Source organism: Protopterus annectens, chromosome 3.part1 (genome assembly GCF_019279795.1).
Source record: "Protopterus annectens isolate FY-2018-M chromosome 3.part1, PAN1.0, whole genome shotgun sequence".
NCBI lineage: Eukaryota > Metazoa > Chordata > Ceratodontiformes > Protopteridae > Protopterus > Protopterus annectens.
In genome coordinates, this window is record NC_056732.1 from 818743105 (window position 1) to 818763914 (window position 20810).

General features: G+C 38.0%; 1 protein-coding gene across 1 annotated transcript in view; it reads right to left on the reverse strand.

Moving 5' to 3' along the window:
* The window catches only part of ZNF236 (zinc finger protein 236), a 1651223-nt gene that overhangs the window by 419078 nt on the left and 1211335 nt on the right, over positions 1-20810 (reverse strand). The window contains exon 25 of the mRNA XM_044067103.1: positions 1451-1630. Coding sequence (XP_043923038.1) covers positions 1451-1630 — 180 coding nt within the window. The remainder of the gene's footprint in view (positions 1-1450; positions 1631-20810) is intronic.

Below are 20810 nucleotides of genomic sequence, written 5' to 3' on the forward strand. Positions count from 1 at the left end.
AACTATGCAGGCTGTTTCAAAGTCTTGTCCTCCTTCTCTGCATCATACAGACTACTGACAGACGACCTTTGCATAGTGTATACAGTTCTCAGCAGGACCTATCCTGTCAGACCTATTACACATTCGTGAGTGCAACTATAGCATAAACAGCTCAAGGGATCTCAATCTCTTTAGCAACATAAATAGAACATGTTGGGAGGGACAGGTATGTATCACAGACAATATTGCTTCTATGAGGCAGTCTTCCACTCCACATTGAGTAAAGTACTTCTTACTCTATTCAAACAATTTGGATGCAATCTGGAAAGTGGATGGGTAATCACAAATTCACCCCCAGTTTAGCATGTCTGTCTCTCATGGATAGGGGAAACAAGTACATTTTCCAACGTTTTCTGGTTCTGCCTGTCTCTGGGTTATTCAGTCACACAATATAATAGCTTAAAACTATCACAGAAGTGTAAAGCTAGACTTAAGATCCTCACAGATCAATAGCCTAGTAAGATACCTTTGAACTCCTGCAAACAGTTTAGCACTTTTAAGTACCTTTGTACATTATCTTCTAACCATATGATAACTAGATACCAGCTGTCAAACGCTAAAGGCAGTTCTCTAGTAGCTTTGCAACAAAACACTTTCCCGTCACAAGTACAATGTTATGCTGTCATATGTGGAGAAGTAAAACAAGCCGTAGTAAACAATGATCTGATTCCTGTACTAAATTAATCATGTTACTTTGTAGATAAAACACATATACATGCACTACAATTTTTTGTTTCTTTTCTCACTGTGGAGATAAGCATTGCGCTCTCTTCTTCCCAGTCAACCGCCAGAGTGTTTGACCTTCCAGGGTGACAGGCCGACTCTTTCCCTGTGGTGAGAGCTGAGCAAGTCAGGAAGTCGAGTCATCATCTGTGTGCTAGGGTTCAGCTTCATAACTTTAGACCTTACCATTTCCTGAGCACGTTTGCAGCATCAAGTGGTTGGTATGCAAAGGGTCTTTGTGCATGTCCACACCTCCATGTGCACTGTACTGCCCCTTGACTCAGTAGCCTCTCTCCAACGTATCCCCAGTCTCAAATCCAACTCAGAGAGTATGCCTGGATACATGCTTCCCTACCACTCCCACAACCAGCTGTGAACAAGCTAATTTTTTTTTTTCATTCCACTTCTCCACCATGCCAACTCCAGCAGGCACCTCAGTCCCTAATCAAACTGGGGTCACCCAAGTTGTTGTTAGAGCTTTATCACTCTAAGTCAAGATTACATATAACCACTTCTCCAAGTTTATGCATTTGGCTTTTAAGTATTTCTTTGCAACACAGTATCAACATACCATAATTTGCAATAAGCTGCCAGTTTTGCTTTGACGTCCTACAGCTTGCAATAAAAATGGAAGTACAGGATATAAAACATAAAAATGCTTAAAAAATATACAAAACTAAATACTGACCTGAAATGGTGAGTGTAATCTCTTGTGGTGTTCCTGTTGCGTTAGTGGAGCTGGAATTAGCAGCTTGTGCGAGAACCTGACTGAGACTGGAGTTGTTAATTGTTAACGTAATCTCATGTTGACTGTTGGAAGTAGTCACAAGACCCTGAGACGTCATTACTTGAGGTAGATCCTGGGCTCCTAAACAGAATGCAACAAGAAACAAATACCACAAGTAATGCAAATGCATACAAAGGAAAAAATAAATAAAACAGGATAATTCAGTCTTACTTTCTAGGTCTACAGTCAATTGTTAGTCTGTATGGCCTCTGTTAATTGTTTTTTTCAATTCTAAAAAATATCAGCCACTACAATAAATGGTCATGGCAAGCCTTGTGTCTTGTACAACTGATGTCTTTAAGCAGAAGTAAAAGCATTTGGAAGGCAAAGAGGGGCAACTTTTGGTGAAGTAGAGGGGAAGCAGAATGCTTTGGCAATGGGTCAGTGTTTACAATGGTATATGAAAGGTGCAGAAAATCCTTCAAAGCAGTAGGATCAGGCAAAAAACAAAATACAGATGTGCAAGGCACTCAGTGGAACAGCAATTCCTTTGAGAGAAAAGTCATTTCTTTCTGCAAAGCTGTGCAACCATGGAGCTAGTACATGTAAGTAAGGGGATGGAATGGTAGCAAGACTTACTGCAAAAAATGTCTGCATGTGTAGTTCATCCAGTTTAAACTTTGACCAGTTTGTTTCATCTGGTTGAAGTTTCAGCCAGGTGAGATTCAGCAAAATGTAGTGGAATCCACTCTCCTGGTATCCCCCAGCATGGCCTCAGAATCCCAATTTCTAGGAATGGATTTTCCCTCCCAATATCCACCAATGTCTCGATGACCTTTACATCCCAGTTTCTGAGAACAATTTGCTGTAAATCTAGGATGTATATAGTTTTTTTTATACTCATGTTTTGGTTTCTCAGTCTTTTAGACTATGCCCCCACTCAACTTTACAATAAAGCTTTTTCTACTTTTAAAACTGTAGAAAATCTATTGCTATAGCTTATATACTTTGCAAAATGAATGCCAGTGCTGCACTACTAACCGACTGGCTACTGCAGATCGCTCCTTCTAATGCCTTGCACTCAAGGTGGAATCCCTTCACACTACCCTAGCTATGCCACTGCTACTAGGCTCTGCAAGGTTGAGGCCAGACATCACATTGCTCTAAAAATGCTCTTAACTCAACATTATCATACTGCAGATAATCGTCCTATACACCTATAGCTGGGATTCCAGGTCATAAGAATACAGCTTTCAATGCACTGATCACATCCTCATAAGCACTATCAGTTAACCTCAAAACATCTGGAAATGTTGAATAATGTCTAACCCAGATCCGATATACAGTTTCTTGGTTCAGTAACAAATCTGTACATAACTTATTCTGTGGTCTCCCTGGAACTAACTTGACAAAACTGCTTCTACTGGATAACTGCTGTGATAAGCATTGCAAAAAGTGAAGTTTGGAACTTCCTGTTCTATTTGCACAGCATTAATGCATCTGTACCTGTAGGAACAACTGCAGGGCAAACCTGAGATACAAACCCACATGGTAGAACCATAACATCAACAAACTTTATAATAAAATAAAAAGAATTTTGACCAAAAGTAAGAAGAGTAATTCACAGAATGTTAGAGTCCTTGTCACCGAAATAAACAACTCAGGAGCTTAACAAAATTCACCAAAGCCAAGTTTGAGGTTAAAATGGCTACCCAAGCCAAAGACAATCACAAGCCATTTTTTAGTTATGTTCCTAATCTCAAAAGCATAATGCAGGAATGCAGTGAGCTGATGTAAATGTTACCTACACTGAGGGTGAAGATATATATAGCTAACCTATCAGCCAATAAATTAAGTTCTAATTTTACCCTCTCTCTTCTCCATCTATCCCTCAAAATATACCTAAACTTTGCTCACCCCCAGCTATGCGGACAAGACCAAGTCCTAAAAATGCTATCAAAAGCTAAAAATACTGCATCAATGGGTTCTGACAACAGCCTTGAATGCATCTCATGTAGCATAAAGCAGGATTTAGCTACACCCCTAACAACACTGTTCAGTCTTGGCATTACAGTTTTCATCCAAGTGAATGGAAAATAGCTACAGCCATTCCCATGCATAAGGGTGGACTTTCCACAGACCCAGGCAATTACAGACCCATTAGTCTGATCAGTCTCATATGCAAAGCCATGGAAAGACTTATGGAATTAATCAATCAGGGCATAAGGAACCTGCACCACTAGTCCTGTCTCAGTTTGAATTTGTCAAGGCAGGTCATGTTTACTCAACCTGGTGGATTTTTTTGAAAAGGTCGCCAAAGCAATGGATGAAGACAAAATGGTGCACAAGGCATACCTTGACCTGGCTAATGTTTTTGACCTTGCACAGCTTACTAAAAAAGGGATTGCATCTAGATTTAGGGGTATCATTGTCCCCCTGTACTCAGCCCTCATTAGGCCAATCATTTAATATAATGCCCTCTTTGGCATGCATCTGTTCAAACACATGCAACAAATGGAAAACTCACAGAGATACCTTACAAAATCAATACAAGGTCTAAACAACATGTCCTACATGAACCGACTCAAAAGTCCTGTCACTATACTCTGTATCCTACGGGCAGCTAAGAGCTGACCTGTGTCTGCCATACAAGGCATCCTCCAACCCACTACTGATGGATTTACTGCATATCAACAAGTCAAGTGGCAGAAGAAATACTCTGCCATAGGATCTAAACTTTTTCTGCAACATCAACAGAATAGTTTGGAGGGCAGGTACATCTCACACAGGATACCCATGCTCTAGAACAGCCTCCCCATCTACATAAAATAAAGTTCATCCCAGCCCATTTTGAAGCGCAACTTAGATCTAAGGATGAGAAACAAAAAATTTACCCCAGGACTGCCCCCTGTACTACTAATGGACAGATGCAGCTCCTAAATACTTTATCCCATGCACTGGTCCCCAAAAATTATCTATGGCATGATCAGTTATTCTCATTGGGGTAATATACAGTTACTGACCATCGGATGGGTAAGGTCAATCTATAACCAAATGGGATAGGTTCATTCAAATACAAAAAGGGAAACTGGTTAGGCTTAAAATGGCCTGCAAGGGCAGACAGCCTAGTACTAACCTATGAACCTGTTAAATCATAACATATACCACCTCAAAATAACCTCTAAAGCACAATAACTTACAGGAGACATTTGGATTGCATGGCTATGATTGCAGAGGCTCCAGTAGCATACTATAGACCTATAAATCTATAAAGAAAAAGCATGCAACATGTTACAGTAGCCATTAATTACTGCCTCTGTCCAGCACAGACATAGGTGCCAGACCAGGGGTGAATTTTCAATTTCCCATCCACTGTTCCAAGTTATGCTTAAACAGGGTTAGGGAAGGGGAAAAGCCAATTCAAGAGAATGGAAATTCTCTGAGACACTTACCTCTCCCTCCAAAATGTCTTATATATATATATATATATATACAAAATGTCTTATATATATATATATATATATATATATATATATATATATATATATACCATAAGCAACATTTAAGTCCATGGATCTAGTAGTTTTGATGCTGTTCATTTTCCAGACATGCAAAAAGTCCATCACAGGAGGGTCCAAGGATGCCTTATATGCCAGGCATGGATCACCTTCCAACAGACTGTAGAAAACAGAGTACAGTGATAGGGTTTGAGTTGATTTGCACAGGGCAGTTTGTTTACACACTGTAACTGGCCTTGATTCAGAGAAGCAGATGCCAAAGATGAGTGGACTCAGCATGGAGCCCTGAGAGACTCTGCTGGTGAAAGACCTCTTCGTGGAGGTGGTCTCCTGTAAGCCAGTTGGCTATCCAGTGCACTACATAAGGGTTTATATCTAATTCCTTAAGTTTATTAACAATGCCCAAGCAAAGTACTGTAAGAAATGCCTTAGCCAGATCAAGATATGCAGTATGAACCATTTTATCCTCGTCCACTGCCTTGGTGATCTTCTTAAAGAAGTCCACCAGTCCCTGAAGAAACAAAACTGGGTTCATAGGTTCAAAGATAGCTAGTAGGCTAACGACTACTAGGTGCACCCCAAACCATTTGGGTCCAAGTATCATATGGGGGGCATGTTAATAGGCCCATAGCTAAGGATTTGGGGCGTGTTAGGATGATGCTTTTTTTATTGACAGCCTCTATCCATAATGGACACAGGGGCCAAACTTGGGGAAAATTTATGATTTTCCATCCTGCTGTCAAGGTTTTGCTTGAAAATTCTGTTTTACACGGATGGGAGCCCATTCCATAGTGCATGGATTCTTTGGGGCAAATTACTCTCTCTCCAGCATACTCTATGTCACAAGTGAAATTTAGATCCTTGGATCTAGTGTTTCTGGTGCTGTTTGTTTTGCACATGTACAACAGATCTGTCAGAGCTGTGTCTGAGGAAGACTGTAAGGCAGGCAAAGATACCCTCTTAGCAGCCTGCAGGAGACTGCCTTCAGGCGATCAGTATAGGACAGCGTATTTATGCCCTGAATTCTCCAGGTTAGAAAACTTTGTGCATTTTCCAACCCTTACAAGTTTCTGGTTCAAAACATGCCACAGAAGGTACTGTATTCAATGGCAGGTCTGATAACGGATTGGTCAAGAGATACTATAACTTCCTTGGACCTGGATGTCATACTCTTAGCTGTAAGTTGGGCAACATAGAATGATTTTGTTATTATCTTTGCCACATGTTGGTCAAAGGCCAGACTGCTTTCTACACATTTCCCAGATTCCTTACTACTGGATTAACTCTTAGGGGTGTTTTATCAATGGACTGCATTGGGTCCAGTGTCTGAAGGCTTCCTACACCATCATTAATCATTTCCATGAGAATTATTTACATGGCTTTGCCGATGAGACTAGTCAGACTAATGGGTCTGTATTTCTCAGGATCAGCTGATGGACTACCCTTGTGCAGAAGGATAACCGCTGCAGTCCTCCATCTGCATAGCACAAAGACTTTTCAGATTCAATGCCTGAAAAGTGACTACTCTGGCCTTGTTTAGTCATATTTCAGACTATTTAGGAGGCATCCTGGATATTACTGGGGCCTACTGAGGCTGTGTTTTAGGCCTTAGAGAATGCACTGAGGACATTATTTCTGTTGTTAGTTGGTGAGGTTATGTTTGCTGGTATTTCCTGGGGAGCAGTTTGGAGAGAATGGGGGATGAAGTTGGAGCTGAATTTGTCAGTAAATTTGGTATATCTTCCGGCTCTGTGAACATGGATCCATTTGCAACCAGTTCGGCACACTGATGTGTGTTGCCTTTAATGTTCAAGACATAGCTAAAAAAGGTCTTATGGTTGTCCTTTGTTTTGTATAAAGACTTCTTTTATTATTGCTTAAGACAGAGGCAAACATAAATTTTATATAAAAGAATTCAAACCATATTAACATGTTCCCAGATACAAACATTACACATTACATGCATTGTTTTGCAAAACTATCATCAATCCAACATTACATAAATGTCTCAATTCCTGCCTTTCCTAAACCGTCACTCCTCCTCCAAAAACATTATTCAGTATGTATTATTCCCACAATTTCCACTTTTTTATGTAATTTGCTCCATTTTCTAAAGATACCACTTCTAGTTCTTTTATCTGTTGTCACAATATTCATTCAATACTTCAAATATAGTTAGTTTGGACTTTGACTTCCATTTTTTATTAATTGCTTTTTTGTCAGCAACCAAAATTAAATTCAACAAGGCATTAATATGTCTAGGAAATTCAGATCCTGCATTCCAGCTAAAAAAAAAAAAAAACATTTCCTTAGTGCCACCCATTTGCTCACCCAATATTTCTGACAGTCTGTACAGAATTTTTAAATTCTGCCATCTCATTATACTCCCAAAGCATGAGCTCCCAGTTACCTCTTTCTTCCCCATTACACCTGCAACATTTGGCATCCACCGGAGGAAAACTTTGGAGTCTGCTTGGGGTATAAAAATACTTATGCAAACACTTACAAGCAAATATCATAAATCTCATAGACTTTGTTGAATTTTGGGAGCCATAGTTTCCTTGTGAATTGCTTATCCAATCTCTCTTCCTATTTTTCTAACCTCCTCTGGTTCCTATAGTTACAGTGCTATATTCTATATGCCCTATTAATTATCACTTTTTAACAGCAGTTTCAGTTCTAGATTCAACTACAAACTCTACAAGACCAGGTCTTTCACCTAAGATTCCACTATCCCTTTTTCTTTGCTTATACTCTGACATCAATCCTTGATAGGGAAGGTAGTGTCTAGCCTACAGTCCAAATGTCTTTTTGCTCTCTTTTCATTCTATTACCTTTTGCTCAACAGTTATTTGCTGCCAATACCTAGGTTCCTTTGCCGGTTTTCTCCAGTACATTCCAGACCCTCTTGCCTATTCTCTGTAGCCCTAATTGCAGTCATCCCTACTGGCAACATCTCCTTTCTCCAATTCTTGTGTTAGCTTACTTTATAATATTCTGTACAGCTGTAGTTATTCTCCTTAAGGATCTGCAACAATCCCACTCTTTCCTTATTTCTTGAATATCCCCCCTGCTCCAACATCATCATCCCTTTCCACTTTGAATGATAGCTTTCTGCTTGTGTTAAGTATAATAGTCTTAACTGTGTAGCTCTAAAATATCCCTTCAAATCAAGTGATCTTAAACCACCCTGTTCTGTTGGAAGGATCAACTTCTCCCACTTGACCTTTGCCCTCCTCCCCTCCCAGATAAATTCACTCGACTCTATTAATTACTGTCTACAACATCTCCTCTGGTTGATAAAAATATGCCTGACTTGTACATAAAAATATAGGGACTTAAAACATTTTCACTTCTGGTACCTTACTATCCATATCCATAAATAAGAGCTTCCAGTTTCTCACTTTTTCATTATCTTTTTAGTCTTTTCCCACATATCCTTAGCTGGCATAACAGAATACTTTTTAATCCATACTACTAAATACTTCATTTTATTTTGCCCCATAAACAGGGATATTGCTGAACCAATTCATGGGTGAGTACACAGCTTACAGCAATAGCCTTTGTTTTATCTTCATTAAATTTATATCTTAATAAGACTTGAAACTATCTCAAAATGTTCCACAAAACTGATATGTTCTTTGCTGGTTTTATCAGGTACAGAATAATACTGCAAATAAAGTTGCGTTTTCGCAATTACCATGCCAATTATATCCATGAATTTCTGAGCTACTTATTTTCTTTGCCAATTGTTCTAAATATTAAGCATTACTTTTTGCCACCGATCCTTCTTGTATCCTCCTAATTAACCTTACCATGTTGTTGTTGTTTATTGTATCAGGGAATGCAAATGCTTCCATTGCCCCACTTATAAAATTCCAGTTTACTCTGTCAAATGCTCTGTCTGCATCAAGACCCACCAACAGCAATCATATTTTCTTACATTCTTCTTCTCTCTGGATCATCATTGCTCTATTAATGTTGTCAAATGTTTCTTCCCCAAAACCGCACTGATCCATATCAATCAATTTTGGCAACACCTGTGACATTCTTCCAGCTATTATACACATAAATACTTTATAAATCATGGTTTAAAACTGAAACGAGTATATGTGAAGCTGGATAGGATGGGTGTTTAGCATATTTAACTATAAGAGCAACCATAGCTTTCTTCCAGGATGCTGGTGCTTCCCCTCCTATTAAAATACTGTTAAACAGAACCTTCCAGATCGGTATCACTTTATTCCCTCACAGCTTCCATACTTCCACAGGAATGCCATCTATTCCTGGAGACCTTCCTGCAGTCTGATTATACATCACTGTTTTTATCTCATCTCCTCTCTTAACTGTTGATTATTGAGCCTCATCTATCTCTAACCTTGGCATACTTAAAAGTCTTTCATAAATATTTCCATTTGTGCTTTCTTGATTTCCACACTTCTCAACTTTATACATATTTTCATAAAACTTCCAAAACATCTCTAACACCTCTACAGGATCTCTGGTTATTTTTCTTGTTATAGCCTCTCAAGGTTTACAACAACCCTTTAACTTTCTGTTGCCTAAGGCATCATGTGGAAATGTTTTTGTGTTCAGGAGTTATCAAAAAAGAGTTGCTTAACAGCAATCTTTCTAAACTCATGCATAATTGTATTATCCACATACTCCCTTATTTTCCCTTTACACTCTGTAGTTGTGGTTCTTCTTGTTCTATGAGATTCCCCATATTCTGCAATACTTTAACAACTTTTGTCAGCCCCTTTAAATAATTCATGTTACGTCTTAACCAATTTTCTTTTATTTCTACCTTATTTTTAAACTCCACTTTCATTTTATCCCACTTACTACCTAGAACTGCTGAAGGAATTTCTGTCTTCCCTAATACTTATTGAATAATTTCCACTACCATAGCATAAATTCCTCTTTTTTAACAGGTGGGTGGAGAAACTCCAGTGTCTCATTTTTAATTCATTACCCTGCATTTTTATCTTAGTTGTTAATGGCGTATGATCTGAAACAGTTATTGGATGTGTGTCAAAGCTTTCAATTAAATGTACATGTTCCTATGAAGTACAATTTTTCTTTAGTCATGCCAAGTTACTGTACCTTAGTGAAATAAATAAATTCTCTCCAAGTTCCAACTACTAAATTCACATCTTCTACACCAAATATTTTCATAAATTTCTTTAGAAATCTAACCACTTTTTGTTATATTTTTTCTAAATCTCCCAGATGCATCCTCACTGTTGCAAATCAAGTTCCAATCCCCATCTATAAGTAATATTCCCTACTGAAAGCTGATTACTTCCCCCAAAATATTCTTAAGCTCCATAATAGCAGTTTTAGGTGGAATATAAATACATCCCAGTGTAATCCTCCTCCCTTGCAAGGAGCCATTTACTACCATGAATCTACCATTATTATCTTTTTTTCCCTCTATCACTAAGGAAAGCTGGTGGTGGAATGCAGAAGTCCAAGAAGTCATCAAAAGAAAAAGGGAGTGCAGGAAGAAGTGAGAGAAAAGACTGACCAGGCTAGGAAGGACTACTGGTTGTCTAACAAAGATGCTAAGAAAGAAGTTGCAATAGCAAAGAATAGGGCATCAGAGGCACGGTGCCAACTTCTGGAAAGCGACTCTGTAAGGGGCATAAAGAAACTATATCAGGTTGCAAGGCAAAGACAGAAAGATGAAGATAGTCAGACACCCTTCATAAGGGATGCAAGCAACAATCTGCTCACCAGTCCACAGGACATCAAAGGCAGAGGGAAGGAGTATTTCCAGCAGCTTCTGAAAGAAGAAAACCCCACAGAAGCTGTACTGCCCCAGAAACAGCCTACGATGATAGAAGAAGAGTCGTCCACCCTAGAAAAAGAACAGCACTAAGGAAGATGAACTCTGGGAAAGCAGCAGGCTCAGATGAGGTTACAACAGATATGATAAAGATGCTGGGTAAGATACGGGAGAAATGGCTCCTGAGGGTACTAATAGCAGTGTGAAGAGAAAGGCATATCCCAGATAACTGGAGAATAAGCATACTCATGCCAGTGTATATGAACAAAGGGGACAGCCACAACTGTGGGGAGTATAGAGGCATCAAACTCCTATCACACTGAATGAAAGTTCTGGAGAGGGTGATTGATAAATGGATAGGCAGAGTAGTAGAATGTAAGATGGGAGATGAGCAGTTTGGATTCAGATCAGGATGCAGCACAACTGACCCGATGTTTGCATTGAGACATATACTTGAGAAGAAGCTAGAGATGAGGAGACAGTTCAACTGGCCATTCCTAGACTTGGAGAAAGCATATGACAAGGTCCCAAGTAAGCTGATCTCGGCTGTTCTGCAGTGCTTTGAAGTCTCTGAAACACTGCTAGAATTAGTGCAGGCTATGTACAAGGATCCAATGACTCAAGTACGAACAGTGTTCAGCCTCACAGAGGGGTTCCCAGTGGGAGTGGGTGTACATCAGGGTTCAGCTCTGAGCCCACTGCTGTTCATACTGGCGATGGACTACATTAACAAACATTTTGGAGGGGGATGGATCAACAAAACTGCTGTATGCAGACAATGTGGCAGTACAGGCAGACTGAGCTAAAACTTCAGCAAAGGATAGGAGAATGGAACGCAAATTTGAAGGTACATGGGATGAAACTAAGCACAGATAAGACAGTGGTAATGGCAGCAAATTAAAACAATCAGAATAAGCTGAGAATAGAGACAGAAGGGAAGATAGTGGAACAGGTAAACAGCTTCAACTATCTAGGAGGGGTAGCTGAGGAGAAGGGTAGTCAGAATGAAGAGGCCAAAGCTAGAATCAGAGGGCCTGCAGCCAACTGGCATAGAGTATCAGGTGAAGTCTATGACAGAAGAATGCCAAAGAAGCTGAAAAGTAAGGTGTACAAGACAGTGGTGTGACCAGTACTACTGTATGGTACAGAAACCTGGGCAGTAAAGGCAGAACAGGTGAAGAAGCTAGGGGATGATGGAAATGAAGTGTCTGAGAAAGGTGGTAGGATGCACACTGTGGGACAGACGAAGAAATGAGGACATAAGAGCAGAAGCCAAAGTACCTCCAATTGCAGAAAATATCAAAAAGAATAGATTATGGTGGTTTGGCCATATGTGTAGAAAAGCAGAAGACAATCTGGTGAGGAAGATTTGGGACAGACAGGAAGAAGGTAAGAGGAAACGAGGACATCCAGCAAAGAGGTAGATGGATTGTGTGAAAGAAGATATGCGACAGTCAGGCCATGAGTGTTGAAGAAGGCAGGAGTGTGGCACTGAATCAAAAGGGTTGGCGACAGTTAACACAATACCCCAACCCCATGTAGAAAAATGGGAAAAAAGGGGGCTGATGATGATGATGACTATTGGGGCTCCTCTAGCAATTAGGATAAGTACTCCCTGCTTCATTTGTCCCTGATATTCTACCGAATATCCATCCTGAAACCCTTTCTTTATCAAATTTACATGCTCACTTCTTTCCAGGTGTGCTTCCTGCAGAATTACTATTTGCAGTCTGCATTTCTTAATTTAATTCAATAATTTTACCTTTTTTTTTTATATACCTATGTGGCCATTCACATTACAAAAATACTATGAATAACGTAGCCATTAAAATAAGAAGTTATTATTCCCCCTATTATATAAGACAGCTTTTTAAATGTTTATTTCCAGCTTTTGTTTTACATGCACCCACTAATGCTTGACAGGTTGATCTTTTATACACTTTTTTTGTCATCTCCATTTGAACCTATGTTACATTTTATAAGACTTTTTGTTTTACTGAAAACCCTCACAAAACCACCCCAGAACAACTGTTAACTTAAATCAAACACACAAAACTATGAACATCTTCAAATAATGAAGTTTAACCCTCCTGATAGGAACATTTTTCTTAAATAGACAGCTGCACCCATAGGCATTGCCTAACCTAAAATTAAGGTTATCCATGCTATGGTGCATGTTACAGCCTAAGCTATTACTTATACTATCTGCAGTCTGTTCTTGACTTACCATTATTTCCCTCCCAGGACATGAAAAATGTCTTGTATACTTTCAGAACACATTAACCTTAAGCCATAAGAAAAAGTGCTCTGGTTATCTTTAAATAAAACTCAACTATATACTGTTCTATTTTTATTTATTTTACATTTGTTGACCGGGCTAGTCTAGCTGGAGATATTTCCATTTTCAGTAGAGGCCCGGGGAGAAAAGCTCCACACAGAATACAATAAAGAAAAACATCATAGTGTTTGTAAGAAAGTTCGTAAAAGACAAAAAAAAAAAAAAAACTATAACTCTACAGCTTCCTATTATTACTAAATGAGTTAGTTACCAGTTCACACAGTTACAGTCCAAAGAACCTTATACAAACATAAAATACTTTGTATGATAAAGATACTAAATGATACTATATAAAATAATTGCTACCACACACAGTCATAGTTGAAAAACTTTGAATAAAGATAAAAATACTTTGTAAGATAAATATACAGGGTAGGAAGTGAGCGAGAAGAGAGCTGAGAATAAGGGAAGTTAAAAGGGATAAGTTATGGAAAGGAGAGCAAGTAAGACAGTCAACAAGCAAAGAAGTAATTTGGAAGACAAGTGGGAGTAGAAGAAGAAAGCCAGGTGGAGGGTAGAGTCAGTGAGAAGTAGGAGGTAGTTCAAAGTAGAATATAAGTAGTGGAAAGTTAATCAGGTTTACTACAGGAGCACAGCCAGTGGTTTTGGAAGTGCAGTTTAATGTTTTGTTTGAAAAGAGGCAATGATGTAATCTTTGTTATGTTGCTAGGTAATAAATTCCATTTTTTACCTACTGAATTTGTAAAAAGGGAGTCACCAACAGTGTTATTAGATTTTATAGAACTAGTCAATAGTTTATTAGAGGAGCGGAGAGAGTTAAGGTTGTTATAGGGGATTATAAGTTGAGAGAGTATAGGGGTGTTCTTTGGTTGGTACAGAATTTTATGGGCCATAGTGAGTTGTTGGATTGCAAGATAGTTTTGAAACTCTAGCCAGCCTAGTGGTTTCAGGCTGAGACAGTGGTGTGTTCTGTAGGGGTTACCTGTAGCGTTTAGCAATGTTATTGTAGCAGGTAGCCAATTTGGTAAGGTTGTTTTTCTTGAGGTTGGTAAAGATGGGAGAAGCATAGAGAAGAGTAGAAAGAAGATGGGAGTGAGCAATCCTAGTTCTAGTGGAAGGTGTCAGAAATGGTCTAATCCGATATAAGGATCCTATTTTTCTATTGACAAGTTTTATGGAGTTGTTAATGTGTTGGCTGAAAGAGAGATTATTATCAATTGTAATACCTAACAGTTTAGTGGTAGAGTCGGGAGAAATGACAGTGGCATTGTTGGAGGAGATAGTAAATGTATTGAAGTATTTAGGTACCAGGAAAGCTGCCATCTCTAATTCACTTCCAATAACTTCAAACTTTATTTTGTACTAAACTGCTTGCCGTTGTACCTTTTAATTTTATGATTTCCTTAGCAAATGGCCAGAACTTTCAATATTTATTGCCTGCACCTGGAGTTGTTATATCATTTAAAATATTAGAACAAAATGTAAAGCTGCCTTCAGCTGCACACTTCTCAACTCACAATGCAAATTTATTTGCTGAAGTAAAATGTTTCATTACATTCACAGTGTTACTTTGTTTTAAAGTCCACACACTTACACAAAACAACCTGTTATTAGATTAAGCAAAGGGCATTAATCCAGAAATTCACCCATGTGAAAGTAAGAGAAAACATCTCAACTCAACATATATTATGATCAGTGCACTCTTACACCCGATCCCTTACCCCAACAGCCCAAGTTTACAGCATGTTAACTTAAACATGCTTTTGTCCAGCCATGTTTTCTCTTTTTGCACTGTAATGTTTACATTTCTTAAAACTTAAAAAAGAAAAATTAGTTGTTCACTTTCTTTATCACATATAACACTAAAAATGCTTTAACTATATAACATGCACTTCATATATGACATGTTTTATACAAATATAGTTAAGAACATTTTTTTTTACTTACAGTTACATTTTCCCTTTTACTGCCCTTACAAACATTAAGGATATGAAGTGGGGTATATGCCTTTCAGTCCCCCCCATGAGATTAACAAAGTCAACACAAGTAAAATCTTTCTCAGCCACTTCTTGTAAAACTATGCTTCACTGATGTGACTGGTTCTTTATAGTCTCATATTTATTCAGTAATATCAGTGTTACTGGTCATTCTTCCTGTTTATCTCCATCTCCCAAACCCCTGGGTTAAGTCAAAAGTGTTCTCATTTCTTCTAGTCAACTCCTGCTTTTTTCTGGCTTTGGAACAATGGAAAATATTTCACTGGCAAAGTTTCAATATGAACTTTATTGTCAGAAGAATGAGAAGCAGAGTTCCCTTTTGTTTGATGGCTCCCTTTTTTGGGTAAACTTTTGTATTTCCTCCTTAGCCTGTCCTTTCGACATTTCCTGATCACTGGGACAAATATGCTTAATTTCTACCTGGTGTATGGTAAACAATCATTTTCCACAAACACTTTACAGTCTCCAACTTTTTATACTTTGTACTTCTGCAACAGTTTTGTCAGACTCACCTCTTTCTTTTGGTATGATTGCATCTTTACTAATACATATCTTGGCTACTTTCCCATGGCCAGGTTTGGAGCATACAAACGATAAGCACTTTCAATTAACAAGTACTGATGTGGAATACCAGTCCAGCTGCATATTTGTGCTTTCAAAAATTAGCACTGTCTCTTCCTTCCAGTTTCTCTGGTAAAGTAGACAATCTCCGTTTTTCTGTGCATGGTCTGTCATCTAACTGTTACCCTTTTTTTAAACCAGCTCTTCTTGAGCAGAATCTTACTCAGGCAGCCTTTTCTTTCTTTAGACTTCTAATTTTTATAGTTTTATCAGTTCATCTGAATAGCTTTTTAAAGCATATTCCACTTTTTTTCCAGCCTTTTGTTATTTCAGTTGATATATGCCTTCAGTGTTTCATTTATTTTTAATCAGCTCTGAGCAAATTTGATTTATTTTTTCCCTCTGAATTACTGAAAACCCTCTCTTGCACCAAAGCTGGAGCTTGAACTGCTTTTTGATGAACAGCTGCAGGATTCTTCCCAGTGTTTTCTCTTCACATTTTCTAGTTGATTTTTTTTTTCAGGCTCACTAGGTTTCGTCTTTGCTGTCTTTCAGGCAGTATACTTACTAGCCAGTAACAAATTTTTACTAAAACTGCTACAATTACTAGCCCTTATCTCCCAGTTTCTTTTTTCACATTGGAAGAGCTGAAGTTAAGCTAATCAGTGTGCAGCCATCTTGGAAGTCAGCCTTTTACAAAGATTTCTTGCCTACATTACATACAATTTCCAAATGAGACTCGCACATTCTTTCCAATTTGCCTTTTCTCAATAAATTTGGAAGTGTACATTATTTTCTTCATACAAGCTGCTGTGTGTACCTAATCTAGTTTTTTAAATGAAAAGCAAGGCTGCATATCTTTCCTCATGGCAGCTGTCTTTTCTGGCCATGTTCTCATCATTTCTGGATATTCTTCAGTACAACAGTAAAACAATAAGCTTGTTTTTTCGACAACACTTGAAGTATTAGTTTCAGTTTACCTCCAAGCATACTGTTTTGTGAACTGTTCTTGTAAGCATGAACATCTCTGGTATACCTGGTATTTACATCTGATTTCCCAATTTATAAATCGCTCTTAATTCAAATGTCTGTAGAAATGGCAATATTCTTTGTAACACTGGTGATGCATTGTACATGACTTCTTGAATGCATTCTGTGTACAACAGCCTTGGATTTCTAATCATCTAATTTCAAGCCTTTTGATGTTAAAAAATTATCCATATGCCAGTACACTGAATTCTTCTATTTATTTTTTTTCAAAAATATTTATTAAACAACAGAATCTTGTTTACAAAACACTAATGATTAACATTTATATAATTTATCAATAGTGTGAAACTGATGGGCTTTTCTCCAGAAGGTCAACTTGCTGGTGTTCTGGGGAATTTTCCTTTCTCTCTGCTGTTACAGTTGGTATACATAAGCAGCAGGATTGTGGGGGTGCAGTGGGGCCGGCAAAAATGCGTTTTTGTTGTGTTTTTCTGTTTTTAAATGCTGCTCACATACCTAGGGATTAGCTAATTTATGATTACTCTTTTGTGAGTCAATTACAAGTCTGTGTCTTGTTAGGGAGCTTCACAGGGTTATGTGCAGCAGGAACTAACAAAATTACTGTCACAACAAGCATGCCTTTCCTGAATACATTTATTATGCAATTTAAATTTCTCAAAAAAACAATAAGCACTTTTTTCCATATTTGCATACACCATGTGACTATAATAAGGTTACTACAGCGGGACACTCAGGGTTTATAGACTTGCATCCCATCTCCCACTGGACATAGCAATGGGACAGTTATTGTCTTGGTTTGCTAAATGTTCAGAAACAGCTGCTATTGCAATATTCACAGTAGTGAGCAATTTCGTCATTAACCTGAATTTGCAGGGAAAGACATTCTCTCTTAAGTCTGGGTGATGAAACACACACAATGGCTACTGTCTCAGCTGGGGGGGGGGGTGCTGTGAATGAAAGTACTCCACAAAACTGGCATCTACTGAAGCAGTTATTAATTCCTGAAATTTAAATTTGATCATGGGTCTCCCCTGAAAAAATAGGTTACCAGCCTAATCAACAAAGGATTAAAAAATGTTCAGGTTTTCTCCCTGGTTAAACTGTCCAGAATTTCACAGGACACTGATTTTTGCCTCATATGATTTTGGTGTGTTTCTCATAAAATCTGTAGTTTTCTGACTAATCAATGAGGACTGCAACTTCTAATTAATGAGAGATATACACATTTCAGAAAAAGAAAGCTAAAATAAAACTTGTTATTCCCACAAATTTCTATCTTTAAAGAGCAATACTTAAAATCTCACCCCTATTTTTAGCTTTGCCCAATTCCTACAGCAACTATATTATTAAAAACAGACTTCATATCCTTTAGAAGACACATGCTTGCTAATATAAAACTTATTTTGGCAACATTCTATGTTTAAAAGATCAAAATTTAAAATCTATATCTAATTTTGGGTATTTCTTCCTCCAGTATTTTGTCTATGTCTCTAATTTTTGCACTAAGATGTTGAGGGGTATGCTCACACCTCTCAACTTTTTTCATTCCAGAAGTCTGGACAAAGTCCTGAAATCAGGAACAATCTTTAAATATTATTATAATTCACTTAAATTAATAAAACAACAGGTTTTTGCATTAGCATGTATTTGCTGAAGGATATGAAGTCTGAAACTCAAATATTTGCTATTACTTAATGCATGCAATCCTAAAAGGTGAAGCTTTACATTATGAGTTTAAATTATAAACTTTGCGCCACAGTATCTAGAATTCCACTGCTTATGACGGCCAGCTTTACATTATGAGTTTAAATTATAAACTTTGCACCAGAGTATCTAGAATTCCACTGCTTATGACGGTCTTGTGGCCTCCAGAACCCTGGCCTAATTAAATTATTTCTCCTTGAGTTATTACAGTGCAGTATTAACCACAACCATTGTAATGTCACATGTTAGGCCATACCCCCTCCGCCCTACTTTGGACAACTGAAAAGGTGTTAGGTAACCCTTGACTTTAACAATATTAAGTAATGCATTAGCTGAAAGAATAATACCAGATAATGTTGGCATAAATCAGCCTGCATATTATTTGAATTATTTCACCAGTTCTAACTTAGTTATATTTGCAGGGTTCTTCCAGTGTGGTAGAATATCTTGTGATCACTGCAAAATAGAAATATCAGATACATTCCTAGGTTATCCTCGCCCTTAATACTTTTCTGGAAGTTCCACCTTTCAGGGACAGCACACCCATTGACAAACACATAACATGAAGTAATATATCAATCACATAAGAGTTCTTGTTCCCTGTACCAACCAGCTTGCCCCTTGTCACTAGCAGGTACCAACTTGTAAATCATGAACAGCAATGAAAATCTGTTGTCTCCACAAATTGATAAGTGATACAAAAGTATCTGCTTGCTCAATATGTCAGGAAATTCAGCAGCTGGGGTGGTTGGCTCAACCGTCCACTCAAAGGAGGAGGGGAAACAGGATATCTGAACCACATTTGAGGGGGTCCTCTTTGTAGATGAAAGAGTAAGAACATATATCACAGGATAACAGCATATCTTTCATCAGCACCATTCTCAGTGAGTTCTACAAGTTGGTACAAACTACTAAAAATAAACACCTGCACTGAACTCAAAAACAAGGTCAACTCTACTCTTAGTGGTACCATCCTGACAAATGCCCAATTCTTCACTCTCTCATATAATGGCACAATCCAACCTTGTACCCCCAAATCTAATAGTTACCAACTTATCTCCATTTTTAGACTCTCCTCAGAGATTCACCGTCATGCTATAACTCACTGATCAGTGACATGCGCAATGTGCATTCGATCAACATAGACACCAAACAGAAGTAGACTGAATTAAATGTTTCTCAAATTTTCCCAATTACGTAGCTACAAATAAAGAAAACAGTTAAAAATCCATAAAGCAACAATGTTATATATTCTGATGATAGTCAGACATTTACTGATGTCACCTGACAGGTTAAAGTGGTGGAGATCTTGCCAAACGACAGCTGACAACACTCCGATAATGTATTGATAATTAGCGTAGTGATGCAATTGCTTACATGCACACACTCACACAGATGTGTGTTGGGAGGGGACAGAGTGGTACTAAGACTTATGAGATAAACAAAGTACAGTAAATAAATCTCTACTTTTCACTCCTTTTTCAGTAAATTTGCTGGCAATATGAAAGCTGGCTTTGCAGTTACTAGCATATTTGAACACAGTAATGTAAAAAGGCTGTCTGGATGCAGTTCTTCATTGTACTGCATGGTGTGAAATTTAATGGCAAAAACTGTATGGTGATGCACCATGGATACTATAACCCCTGAGTATTCGTATGCCTTGGGCAACTGTATTACATCTGCAGTTCAACATATGAGATTTGTGGGTAGGGGGTCTTAGCTTAGTAGACTCATCTCAGATTTGACGAACATCCGCTGAGTGATCGCTCAAACCTCTTGAATCAGAAGCACATGGGATATACGCAAATGACCCTTATGAGCATCGGGTGTTTCAGCTACATGGTGATTCTGAATGCCCATGAATTAGGAAATATATCACATATGCCTCTGATTCAAGAGGTTTGAGAGGCCACTCAGTGGAAGTTCTAGCTTGACTGGATTTTTCATTTAGTTTTTATTGATTGTTTTTTCTGTGTGACGTTCTCACTCTTTGTTTTAAATTTGACGAACGTGTAAAGGTAATCATTAGAAAGCATTATGGCCTAATTAGAAATATCTTGCAATGTGTTACTAGTAGAGCCCATTTTTCACTAAGGTTGCATGGCTGTTTTTTGAGAAAAGTAGATCCTTCTGTGTTTTTTTAATGCCTCACAAGTGCAGAAATGAACATATCCAGAGAACATTTGTTATTAAGATAATCAGACTGGGTCAGTTTCTGTTGTTCTATTTGATTGGATACCGACTTCTAAGAGAAGATTTAATTACTGCATTCATATGTTGCAGAAATTAAGTTAAGGCTGCCACCTTGGGAATTTCATTCACCAATCATGTTTCAACCAGGAAAAATATGTTTTTTGTGAAATTATCTCAGATGAGAACAAATAGTGAGAATCCTTTTTCCATCACTGAGCTGGGAAGTTGTGGAATTCCCTAACAATAC